Here is a 13,670-nt window from a genome sequence, read left to right as displayed (position 1 = left end):
CTAGGCCTCTTGGCATTTCCACAGTATGAGCTGGCACCGTGACGCACAGCGTTGGTACATTCTGACACAGCAGTAGGAAAAGTCACCAGGCTGGTTAAGGGAAACAGTACTGGCTTGGGGATCACTGCCAGGAGTATTTCAAGCAGAGGTGTTTTTTGTTTTTTTTTAAAGAATTGCTTGCTTATTTGGGTTGCCTCCTCATGGAGCATCTCAGTAACTTGTCACACTGGGGCAACAATGGCATAATGGCACTTACTTCTGCGGAAACGTGTGTAGATTTGCATTGTACATCTAAAACCTGCCATCCAAGTACTTTGAGGAAAGGTTGAAGGAGTTCCGTGTGCTGCAGGAGAAATGACTGAGAGGCAACAGAACATAAAAAGAGCCCTGCTAGATCAGGTCAAAGGTCCGGCATCCTGTTCTCACAGTGGCCAACCAGATGTCTCCTCCAAGAAACCCACGAGGAACAGAAGGAACAGAAAGCAACAGCAATCTCCCCACTTGTGATTCCCAGAAATGGATATTCAGAGGTATACTGCTTTCAACAGTGGAGGGATAACAACGTAATCATGGCTGGGGTGGTGGGGATGACAAGACTATAGTCCTGACCAAAGCACACCAAGAACTCATCCAGACTTACGTTTGTCTCCTGCCTAGAAAGGACAGGTCCTAGTGGTTTTCCAGTTGCACCTGTGCCTAGAAAGTGTGGGACAAGTGGTTTTGCTCTAGCCCCGCCACTTTCCCCCAGAAAACCTGCAGAACCCGATTGACGTATACCACTGAAGATTGGGCTTTTTGGGAGGAAAGTGTTGGGGCAAGGGCAAGTCTGGATGAGTCATATGTTCTGATGAAGTCAAGCAGACTTGCTTCTGAGTAAGCATGAATAGGGCTGCATCATGCAGGGGTGGTTCTCTACGTTACAATTTTCATTCACGGGCTGCTCCTGTGAGCCATTCCCATCACACACAAGCACTCTGTGACACTGTGCCATAATTTTGTTTGCTCTTAAGTCAAGCAGAGATGCTTTTGAATTGTGACTTGAGGCTTGGTGTGCCCATTATTGACTCTTTGACAGTGTTCTAAGTGCATGACACTGGGGAGTTTTATGTGTCAGTTTTGGTGAGCTGCAGCATCAGTTTCCTCCCACTCCCAGATCTTACTAAGGTGCACACTGCAAATAAATGGTGTTTGTTTTTCCTTAAGAAACATTTTTCAAAACATATTGGGAACAAAACATACCAACCTGTGTGTCTGCCATTAGGTGTACTTTCTGTTGGCCTCTCCAAACATTTTTTATTGTGCACTTGCAATGACTGGTGTTCATTAAGGTATTAGGAGGCATTCACAGCTTCTGCACTGTGCTGCAACCCTGATCAGATTCATTCCCAGCCCATATTGCTACCAGGATGTGGCTTTGGGTTGTTTATTTGTTTGATGTGATGTCATGTGTGGGGCAGATGAAGACACAGCTGCATCAGCTACACAACAATTCCCTGTGGCAAACTCAATCCCATGCAAATAGCATCTTTGCCATCCTGCTAGTGGTCAAGTGCTTGGGAAGTGCTGTCCAAAGCACTTTGCAAGCCCTGTGCTCAGCAAATCCTGAATGCTGAGCAAAGGGCTTGCAAAGCCTCCTGCACTGCTCTTCCCAAGTGTCAGACAACCAGCTGTCTGCTGGGTGCTTGGGAAGCACCACAAGGGATTTATGGATGATTGACAGGTGGGTTGTCCCACCCTCCTGTCAACATTGACCCATGAAGGTAGGGACAATGATTCCACCAGCCTAAAAGGTTTCTCCAGTCTTTACTTACCAGCTTCTCAGCCTACTTCAAGCATCTGTCAACGCCTTACCAGCACACATTCACGTTCCCATAAATCAGTCAGCCTCCACTTTGCGTCATGTGCCTTTATTTTATTTTCAGCTGCAGAAATCTACTCAATAAGCACTTTTAATTTCAATGACACTCCTCCAGATTCATATGATTTTGTGATCGTGGCTATTCAGCATTCCTACACATGCCCTCTTGAAAGCAATCCGCAATGAGACTTACTCCCAGGTAAGCATGCACAGGTGTTCAACCATAGGGAGGGAGAAAATCACACTTTCAAAGTATTTCCCATTGTTTATTTGCAAAGCTATCACCCAGGTGCTGGGATGTGCTTTGTGTGTCTCACCTCTTCCATCTGACTTAAGTCAACCACCTTCAAAACAACGAACACAATGTTTATTTGGGTATAAACTATGTGCTTTTTTCCAGCTGGTGCCTGTAGCAAAATATGTACATTTGTTCCAACAGAGCCCAAATGCCGCATCAGCAGGGCAGGAGCCCTTCGCCAGAAACATATGGGAGGCAAAGATTACGTAACAGACCAGCTGCCTGATTATCTCTTCCACATTAAGGTAGTCCCTGCAGCACTTTCATGAAATAGCAATTTATTTATCTATTTATTTCTAAAACAAACACACCAGCAAATACCTTTGAGTTCCTTTATAAAAGAGGAGAGTGGACATATCCTTTTATCCCTACTAGGCAAAGATAACAGGAGTCCCATTCTGATGCCAAAGGTCGGGGTGGAGGGGAGAAACAGCTTCAAAATTTCCTATCCTTTACATTCTTTAAATGGATTGCTGTACAGGAAGGGGAAATGTTATAACTGAATAGGGTACCCAGATGCAAAAGAGAGGGCTCCTGCACCTTTAATAGCTTCATGACCAGCTATAGTTGCTGAAATTCCCTTTTCTACATTGCTACTAAAAGTACAGGAGCCCTGTCCTCTTTTGCGCCTGGCAACCATGCAAGACAGCTAGGTCAAAACCAGTACCTCTCACACCCTCATTATCCAAACCACGTGAATCCCAATTTTCTTTGCTCTATGTCAGGGCTGTCCAACAGGTCGATTGCGATCTACTGGTCGATCACAGAGTGTCTGTGGTCAATCCTGGTCGATCGCGAGACACTGACACCCCCCCCCCAAAAAAAAAAATCAACAAATTTTGCTCCCTAAAAGAAGTTCAACAACTAAGGTCAATACAATGGGTAGATCACTGCCAGTGTTTTTTTAGTTCAAGTAGATCAGTGTCTCTCAGAAGCTGGACATCCCTGCTCTATATGAATGCAACTCTGTGGTTGAAAGCATGCATTTATCCAAATTGCTAGTGGTTGGCAGCCTGGCCCTTTCTTAGGCTGCAATCCTATCCACACTTGAATACAGTAGGACTTACTTCTGAGTGGACCTATATAGGACTGCACTGTATATGTTCCAGAGAAAGAGAAGAGGGGTTGAATATTTGGATAATGGTCATTCTTCATACGGGGTCACTCTTCAATGCATTTAACCCATTCAAGATGTCCTTCCAGGGTTTCAACCTGGGGAAAGTGTGGGGGTAGCGCTGGGACACAGTGCTTTAAAGTGTGGACCTGTGCCTAGTGTAAGTTTGGGTGAGCCCTTAGTGTGTATTTAAAGCTTCTTATTTCAGAAGCTTTAAATACACACCAATATTTTTTTTTAAATACTACGTCAGTCTCTTGAGAAATCTGTGTTCAAAAATGAGAATGTTAAAATTCCTCTCCTGCTGTCCCCACTATTTTTATTGTTGTTCAAACAACCTCTTGTTATCCTGGTGGTTATGATAACATCAGGTTAAATGCAGTGACTTTATTTCAGTCCTGATTTTGCAATCTCCCTCCTTTTTTTCTTAAAGGGATTTTCTACCCCTCTTGCTTTTAGGTCTGGCTGTTATCAAACCCAAGTGGTTTCTCTGGACACTCACATTTCCCCAATGAGCTCATGCCTCTCCCTGAGCTCCTTTTCTTCCTACTGCACCACTCTGCCTACTATCTCCCCGTGCTTCATGCCTCAATCTCCTTCACTGCTCCAGTTCCTGCAGCAGCACAGCTAGGTAATTTTAGAATGCAGTTCTAACCATGCCTACTCAGAAGTAAGACCAACTGAATCAAATGGGGCATGCTCCCAGGTACGCGGTGTTAGAATTGCAGTATCTCTGGAATTAATGGTCTTGTCTCCCTACCTCTTTTGATGGCAATGCCTGTTTACTTCATTTACTTCAGAATGTGATTAGCCAAACCTGTGGCGTAGGTCCCCCACCCCCACCCGATGCCCATTCGGCTGAGTGCAACCCTGGACATTTGCCCCAAAGTCCTACCTGGATGGCACCACCTAAAGCTTAAACTTGGTGAACCTCACAGGTGCCCAAAGCTCCTTGTTGCGTTTGATGCAGAAGAGAAACTAGGCTACCTCGCTAGATGCAAAAGCAATCCGAATTCTAAAAGAAAACCCCTACAGTTATTTTTGCAGTAAGAAAGTTGTGCAATTTTGTCCAGTATTACTTAGACTGCACAATACATTCCTGTTACATAACGAGTATTTTAGTTTCGAATTCTAAGCACATACTGTAGCCCTACCTAAGAGAAATGCAGCCTGGCTTCGTTTCAGCATTTTCAGAGCCCTGTTTTGACCCCCGTTTTGAAATCTGATTCAATCTGTTCCTTTGTCAAAGCAGCTGAAAGTGGAACTAATACAAAAGTACAAAGCTGGCATTTCTTCACCCCATATACCCAAACCTGTTGGATACATAGGATCAAGGGCACAATATCCAGTGGATATTCTGCACCCATTCATTACCCTGTAAGATTCTAAATGGCAAAGCAACGCCAACATCTACATTAAAAGTGCAATAAAAGTATTTCAGAAGTTCCCATCAGCTAACGAGCAAGAGGCAAAATCTAGCCCCCATAAAGACCAGGATAGATTCTCAATATGAGAAATTATAGTGTTTCTGATGTTCAGAACAGCAGGTCAGTCCAACTCAGGTCTGTAAGTGCTAGACAAGAGGCTAAAGAAGAGCTCTAATACAATCATTGTAGGAAGTTCCTGCTTAGTCCCCCTTAACGCCATTGTCCAAAACAGCAGGAAGGAGCAATTCGTGGTACCTCTTGTCTTGGTTGCAGTTCGGTAGCAGTTTTCCCCTGGTGTACAAAGGAAGCTTTTGTTATGTACAAGGGCAAAATTAAGGCCAATTTATTGGATCCAGTAAGCGGAAATGTGATGGTGAGGGGAGAACAGAAGCCAAGCATGACCAGCAGCCTTGCTGGGTAAAAGAAGCACCTGTGTTGAGGAAGATCTAGCAGCAGAGTGTCAGGTGAAGGTCAAGTCTGTCAAGCAGGTGCTTACCTTTGGGCAAGCCTACTCCTCCACATCACTAAAGTCCCATGGCCGGACAAGCAACTCCAAGGTGGAATCTTTGGCAGACAACTTGGAAGCCAAGCCAAAAAAAATCAGAGGGATGGGACTTGCTCTTTTCCTCCTGAACCAAAATTTCTTTCTTCAAAGCCCCGTGGGTACTAGCAGAGTTAAGGAGGGGCAATGTCAAGTCACAAAAAACTGTCTGCTTTTAAGAGTTATGCAAAGATGAAATGTTTCCAAGTTCTGCAGAATCCAGAAGCCCTCCCAGGCCCTGGACTAAAGAGGATGAGTTTCTACAAAACAGATGGGTACTTTTCGCTTGCATAAGAACCAGCAGACTCAACAGCCTCTCTCCAGCTGCTGCCAAAATGGCTGCCTAGACATATCCATGCCACCCATTTTGCTCTGGGTCCTCTCTAGAATGCAGTGCGGAGGCCTCCTGTGGTAACAGACATTGCTAAAAGTCAAAACTGAAGCACCCAACTGCTCGACTCCTGGTAAAAAGGACTCATTGGCTTGGGGCAGAGGTGCTGTTTTTTGCTTCCTAAAGGCCAGCGGTCTGGGACTGGTTCTCACCATCATCTCACCCTCTGACCGTCAGAGCAAAAAAGCTAGTTCTGGAACAACTTCAAAGTTTCAACAGACCAGTTCAAGAGCAGCAGAGCAGCAGCTGAATCTGGGGCTGGTTGGAAGCCAAACTTATCCAAACCAAAGGAAAGTCAATAAATGAGATGGTCATGAGAATCAGATGTCTCCTACAGTTGAGCCCAAGGCCAAGAGATCTGATGACAACGAGCAGCTGGAAAAGAGCCACACTATACATCTGAAGCATATTTAACTCCCCCCAAAGAATCTAGGAACTGTAGTTTACTCCTTCACAGACCTTTTCAGCACCTTTAACAAATTATAGTTGCCAGGATTCCTTGGGGGAAGTCATATACTTTAAATGTGCATTAAGTATGCTTTAAATGCATAATGTGGATCTGCCTTGAGAGACCTGTTTGCCACAAGCAGATGGGGACGGAGGGAAGGATGCTCACCAACATCATCATCACACCCTTCTGCTCTGGGGGGCTCGGGAAACGGTCCCCATTCTTGGAGGAAAATTCTGCACGGAAGACCCTCTGAACGCTTACTAGCACCCGTCGCCTTCCACCCCACCCTCCTAGCGACACCCCCCCCCCCCAGCGGGTGGCAGAGGGGTGCAGCGCCCCGCCCCACTTCTAAGGCCGGGTTCGCCGGGGCTGATGGGGAGAAGGAGCTGCCCCCTGCTGGATCCTCTTGAAGGGGGACTCGGGCGGCTCCGGGGCGCCCCCTCGGCCGCGGCGCGTTCTGCAGTCAGCCCAAGGCACGCAGCTGCTCAGTCCCAGCGCCGAAGCCAGCAAGGCGGGCGGCCTGGCTTTCTTGCAGCGCCGCAGGCTCTTCTTCAGGCGCTGCCCGTGCGCGGTCAGGTAGAGCTCGGCCTGCGCCACGCCGCTGCCCAGGCGGCCCAGGCTCTCGGCGCGGTTGGCCATGCGCAGCTCGGCCTCGATGAAGACGCGGTGCAGCTGCTCGACGCGCCTCTCCAGCTCCGACACCAACTGCCGGCGTCCTTCCGCCTCCAGCAGCCGGCGCCGGGCCTCGGCCAGCTCCAGCGCGCCCCGCACCGCCGCGGGCAGGGACGAGGCGGAGGCGCCCGCTCCGCGCAACTCCAGCTCGCGGCTGGCGGCGGCGGCGGCGGCCGCCTGCTCAGGCTTCCCGGCCTCCGAGCGGCTGTGCGGCGTCATGGCTTCGCCGGCAGAGGGCGCGGGTCCGCAGCCGGGCATCCAGGCGCGCGCGCTTCCGAGAGCGAGAGGAGCGCCCTGCCGCACCTTGGAGAAGCCGCCGCGGCTGCTGCTGCTGCTGCTGGCGAGGCGCCCGGGGCGCGCCGGGCTCCGCTCTCGACGGGGCTAAGGAGCTTCTTCCCAGGTTCGCCTCGGGGATTCGGGGTGCGCTTTCTCTCCCCCGATCCCCCGCCCCGAGGCTCCAGCCAGGGGACCGGCGGCGGCGGCGTTGCTGCTGCGGCAGCGAGGCGCAGGTCTCGCCGGTCTATGATGTTGTGGCGAAGTGGCGAATGGCTCCGAGCGCTCTTATAACGGGACGGCAGGGCGGGCGGGGTGTTGGCAGGGGGGCGGCTGAGAGATGCCGCCCTGAGCCAGTCATCGAAGCGGCGGGAGCATCACTCAGCCGGCGAATCCCCGCCCGGTGCCTGCCCGCCCACCCGGCTGCAGCCAGTGCGCATCCCTTCGCCAGTCCCGACCCCGGCTCCCCTCTTCCCGCCTGGCGGTTGCATCACCTTCGCGCACGTCCCCTGGGGACTCTCCGTTGTTTGTCCTCCGCGGACGTCCCTTGCCTCAGTACGGAACAGCTGCCAACCCAGCAGCAACCTGCCGCAGGAGCTTCTGGCCAGACACGTTTTCACTCTGCTTGGAGGCAGACCAGACCACGCACAAACACACCCCTTTCTCACGACGCCCTTTCCCTCGACGGATACACACGTGCCAATAGCACACTTTTACTCGAGGCTTCCTCCCCTGCTGAGGGCAAAGTACATTCTTCTGGCAAAGGTGGACAGGCACATTGACTTAACACACACACTTGCTAATCATGGCAAATTCCCATCCCCATGACCATAAAGAACAGGGAGCGGGTGGCATTGTGGTCTAAACCACTATGCCTCTTGGGCTTGCTGATCAGAAGGTTGGTGGTTCAAATCTGTGTGACGGGGTGAGCTCCCGTTCTGTCCCAGCTTCTGCCAACCTAGTAGTTCAAAAACATGCTGGTGCAAGTAGATAAATAGGTACCGCTGCAGTGGGAAAGAAAATGGTGTTTCCATGCACTCTGACTTCCGTCCCGGTGTCCCGTTAACACCGGCTCACCACAGGGTTGTGTGTTGAGTCCCCTGCTCTATACTCTCTATACGTATGATTGTACAGCCATTTATTCCAGCAACAAAATCATCAAGTTTGCTGATGACACTACGGTGGTGGGGCTCATTTCAAGAGGGGATGAGTCCGCCTATCGGGACGAGGTGGAGCAGCTTTGTGCTTGGTGTGGAGAGAACAATCTGGCTCTTAATACGACTAAGACCAAGGAATTGGTGGTGGATTACAGGGGAAAAAAGGCGGACATTCAGCCCTTGTATATCAACGGGGAACGGGTGGAGAGGGTGGCGGAATTCAGGTTTTTGGGAGTGACTATCGATCAGGGCATGACTTGGAGCGCAAATACTACTGCTCTGGTGAAGAAGGCCCAGCAGAGAATTTATTTCCTCAGACTTTTAAAGAAGAACAATCTGAGTGAGAGACTGCTGGTGTCCTTCTACCGAGGCTCCATAGAGAGCATTCTCACATACTGTATTTGTGCCTGGTTCTCCAGCTGTACAGCTAGGAAGAGGAAGGTGCTCCAGAAGGTCATAACCACAGCCCAAAGGATTATTGGTCATCCCCTCCCATCTTTGGAAGAACTGTACGGTTCCCGTTGTCTTAGGAAAGCAAACAATATCCTGCAGGATGCATCTCACCCGGGACACAGTCTGTTTGTACTACTGCCTTCTGGCAGGAGATACAGAAACATCAAGTCAAGGACAAATAGACTGAAAAATAGTTTCTATCCAAGAGCTGTGGCCTTCTTAAATGCAGTAACTCGATAGTGTGACCTGGGAGTTTGATGGGTGTGGGTGTGGGTGTGGCTGGAATGTGGTTTGTTTGGTTGTTGTTGTTGTGTTGCTTTTGTTGTTTTTAAGGGATGGCATCCAATTTCGTTGCACTTGTGCAATGTTGCACTTGTGTAATGACAATAAAGAATCTATCTATCTATCTAGAAGTGGTTTAGTCATGCTGGCCACATGGCCTGGACGGCTGTCTGTGGACAAATGCCAGCTCCCTCAGCCTGAAGTGAGCTGAGCACCACACCCCATAGTTGCCCTTGACTAGACTCAACTGTCCAGGGCTCCTTTACCTTTACCTTCCACCCATTAACAACTAGGGCTGATTAAAGAAATCTTAATACAATCCTATCTGTACAAAATTGATTGTCTTATTGCAGTCTTATTGTTCATTGCAATGCATTAGGAATTTTACTATAGTAGTCACAGGCCCAGTAAACCCTGTAAAGATATTAGCTTAAGTTTCATGGTCTATACATTTTCCAAGTAAATGTATTAATTAAACCTATATCCTAAACCTATACTTACTTCTGAGGAAATGAACATAGGATTGCACTGTCAATCCAATGAGCTTTCATTGATTAATCAACCAATGATCTACAGAAGACAAATAATGCGGAAAATTGTTCCCCTCCCTTGGTATGCAGCTTCCTCTATTGTTTTTAGCTGCCTCTCCAATATTTTAATGAATTGGATGTTTTATTGATTTAGTATTATAATTTATTTTTATGTTTTACCCCAATCTAGTATTTGGGGTCTCAGTGAGTGGTAGGCTTTTTTAAGAAATAAAAGTGAAATAATAGAGTAAGTTTCTGCTTTTGCCTATTTTGTACTCTGATTGGTTTCCTTTGAGATTTACTATAGAAAGTTACATATTGATTTTACTTTTTTCCTATCTGTATTTCCAGCACCCCTGAGGAGGACAACTGTAGCAGCATACTGGACAATAAATTATCCAGAAACTGCTTGAAGCTTTCCTTTCATTTTTATGCCATTTTGGTGCCATCTTTTCTTTTTCTCGTTAACTTTTCTTGCAGATTTTAGGAATGTTGGGTTATATTCGAAGTATCACTAAGTGAATAGTTTCTTTGGCTCAATGATTTTGTCTTGCACAATGAAACTTTCCCCTCCTGGCTTTCCCTGTGCCCCTCCCTAATCTGTTCTGGGAGTCCCCCCCACAACCCTCTGGAGCAAATTTGGGGAGGGTACAGGAAGAGAGGGGGAGTTTTGTTGCACAAGCTTAAATCTTTTCACCGGCAGGGTGAGTTAGATGGATACTGCCCTGTGTATATAATATATCATAATACTAACTTTCTGCATTCGCTGCTTGCATTTTTGTTGTTCTAGAAGGGATTAATCTGCAAACTTCTTTCTTCCCTTGCAGCTGGTAAAACACAGTGCAATCCTCCTCATGTCTACTCAGAAATTAAGTCCCACTCAGTCAAGAGAACTGACTCCCTGGAAAGAGCTTTATCGGATTGCAGCCGAAAAAGCATGACTGGGGGCTGGTTCAGCTCCTTCTCTGCAGTGTGCAAAATGCAGGTGACTCTCTTTGCCATGCCCACCCCACCCGCAAAGGCAGCTACTGCAAGCTTGAGTCAGTTTCATCAAAGAGCCGCAGCTTCATCTGTCTCAGTCATGCCTCCTGCGTGAATTCAGAGGGGGTAACGGATGAGAGGGTGAAACCTTGGCAACATCCTGCGGGAAATGTTTCTATAGTAATCCAGACAGGAAAATATTGACCTTAGGGACACAGTGCAGCCCAGTGAGAAAGGAGATAATGGGTGGTTACTGGAAAGAGGTGCATATTTACTTGATTTCCTAATCCTGACAAGGACAGCATATACAAATGCTGTTCTTCTCCAATGGAACTTAGATTCATCAACCCCAAAACACCCAGCCTTCTATTACATGAACCAGGCAGATCTGAGTGGGGTATGGAATAAATGCTTTAATTTATATTATATATTAGCTCTTTAGGGGAAGGGCTGTGGCTTAGTGGTCAAACATCTTCTTTGGATGCAGAAGGCCCCGGGTTCAATCCCAGGTAGGGAGAGCTGCTGTCAGTTAAGTGGCGATGGACCAGTGAACTGGCTCAGTATAAGGCAGCTTCCTCTCTTCCTATGTTATGGGGGAAAGACTTTTATTTTTATTTGTTGGAAAGTTTTAACAGCACTCGGATGGGCTGGAGAATTTTGGGGCCAGGGCCAGGGGAAGCGAGAGACTGGAACATGCTTGGAGTGACAGTTCTAAATATGGGAGAGAGAGTTCTAAATATGGGAGCTCACCCCGTCACAGGGATTTGAACCGCCGACCTTCTGATCAGCAAGCCCAAGAGGCTCAGTGGTTTAGACCACAGTTCCACCCGCATCCCTTTGGGAAGATGCCTGGAGTGACAGCTGGTTGTGCCTGGGAGAATGAGGGCTCAGAGGTTCCTACCAAGAAAGCAGAACCTGGCCCAGCTCTGTCTGTTTACTTGCTTCATCCTTAGTGGCCATTCCATATACAATTTAACTTTCCCCCCATTTTCGCACTTCTCATCCCAAGGAACCGTCCCCAAGTTTTCCTGTTCTCTCTGAGTTGTTTAATCGCATTACTCCCCCTCACATATGCACATAACCACCATTTCTGCACATTCTCTGAATTACAGCATCCTTCCACTAGATGTTCCACCTGATACTGCAACGTGTCTGCCAACAGCACGCTTACATAAGGCTTTATTAATAAGGCTTAAAGTGGGATGGGTTGGCAGGAAACCACAGGAAACCCACTCAGAACAAGATTGAGAGCTGTGTGGCAGCGAAATGTCATCCATAGAGCTGGCTGTATCCTGCTAAACAGGAGGTAGCGCTGGCAGCCTACCCATTGGGGATGTTCTTGTTTTCTAAATTGAATTTTTTTTATTTGATTTTTTTTCTGCTTCTGGTTAGAACTGGAACAGACTGGACACTGGTGAATTTGCAGTATGAATTTGGGGACTTGGGGGCTTCATCCAATATGTTTGTTTGCCTGTTTCAGCTTATAGCTTGACTGACTCTTCAGCTTCACGGCATATGCTGTCAAATGAAAAGAGTACAAACAGATCCCTGCTCCCCAGCAGGCTTGCAATATGAAGAAGAAGAAAAGAGGGAGAGAGAGGGCTCAACGCCCTTTCTTCTCCCAGAAATGTTGTTCCCTCCTTTTAAGAGCACCCAGCCTGATAATAATTGGATATAAAATCCCGCATCGTAGCCAGCATTCTTATCCAAATCTCCATGTTCAAGAGGAGGGAGGCTCATTTTATGCAAATTCCACCCATTCAATTCTGTCATTAGGTTTTAAAGCAGTACCTGGGTGTAAACCTCATGTGAGTACAATTGAGGTTTATTTCTGAGCAGGCAGAACTGCACAGCTAGAAATGCAAACAGGATCACTATCCATGGTGCAAGTAGCAATTCTTTTTTGGCCCAAGGACCACAGTCACACTAGGGGAAACTGCCGGGAGATGCATGTCAGGTGGGTGGGACCAAAGACAAAAGTGAGTGGAGCAATGTGACATTCAGGCCCCCAAAAAGTCAAGAGTTTTTGTACACACAGACAAGCTGCATGTGTACTGTACATTTAAACACATTACTTCCCACCCACCCCCAAAGAATCCTGGGAACTGTATTTTGTTAAGGGTGCTGGGAGTTGTAGCTTGTGAGGAGTAAACTGTGGTTCTCAGGATTCTTTGGGATAAGATGTGCTTTAAATGCAATGGGCATTGTCACAATTCAAGGACTAGCCAGGTAAAAGCACTTGAGGAAGGCATGGAGCAGGACCGGTGAAGGGCATGGCCTCGTGAGAGTCCGAAGGGAATCCTGGGGGGGGGGGGGCTGCATTCAGCCGCCAGGCCTGAGATTTCCCCACCCCAGTATAAATGTAACATGTTTTGGCTTCTTGCAGAAATGCAGCTCTAAACATCTCCATTTCTGAGCCTCAGCTCAGCCTCTTTGCTAAATTATTTAAAGACTTTTCATTCTGAGCTGATCTCCTGATAGCACCTTGAAAAGCTGACAAAGGAGGGTTGGGTTTGGGGGGGGGGGGAGTTAACATCAAAGAGATTTATACCTGTCCTGGAAGGAATTGTTCTTTGTCCTCTGAAGACAAAGACCAGGCATGAGGATACAGACCCTTCCTGCCTTGAGGCAAGATATATTCTATTGTGCATAAACATAATATAGAACACATGAAAAAGAAAAAGAAAAAGGCAGACGCTGCTTCATTTGCAGTTTTTCTTTTGCTGACTCATAAGGTAAGCTTTTATTCCTGTGTCTGAATCAAGGACCATAGCTTGCAAAAAAAAGGGGTCCTGTACATTCAGTTGAACATCATTGTTACTTGTTATATCTTGCCCTTCCTCCAAGGAGCTTAGAGCAGCATTCATGGTTCTCTCCTGTCCCACTGCCAATTTTATTTTCACAGCAACCCTGTGAGGTAGGCTAGACTGAAATATGGCCCAAGGTCACACTGAGATTCATGACTGAGTGGGGATTTGAATTCAGATCTCTGTAGTTTGCTGGGGGCTTTCAGTTAGAGACCTGCTGATGTGATACCCCCTCACATACCTACCACTTCCAGCATTCCCTGGGGAGAGGAAATTACTGTTTAACCCAGAGATGGTGAGCCTGCAGCCCTCCAGATTTTATGGGGCTCCAGTTCCTATCAGCCCCAGTCAACATAGCCAATAGTCAGGGATGATGGGAATTATAAGCTAGAGATCCTTGTGTTCCCTGTTTCTGGTTTAAGTGTTTTAAATCTG

The 13,670-nt window shown here is 47.6% G+C and overlaps 1 protein-coding gene across 1 annotated transcript; it reads right to left on the bottom strand.

Annotated features, from left to right (window-relative positions):
* Positions 1-1,891: 1,891 nt before the first annotated feature.
* On the bottom strand, positions 1,892-7,945 carry TRNP1 (TMF1 regulated nuclear protein 1). The gene has a single exon (XM_083751002.1). The coding sequence runs from the start codon at positions 7,008-7,010 to the stop codon at positions 6,429-6,431; it is 582 nt and encodes a 193-aa protein (XP_083607128.1). The 5' UTR covers positions 7,011-7,945; the 3' UTR covers positions 1,892-6,428.
* Between the last annotated feature and the right edge of the window lie 5,725 nt (positions 7,946-13,670).

Source organism: Podarcis gaigeae, assembly GCF_964106915.1.
Source record: "Podarcis gaigeae genome assembly, chromosome: 8".
Classification (NCBI taxonomy): domain Eukaryota; kingdom Metazoa; phylum Chordata; class Lepidosauria; order Squamata; family Lacertidae; genus Podarcis; species Podarcis gaigeae.
This window is presented reverse-complemented; position numbering and strand designations above follow the sequence as displayed.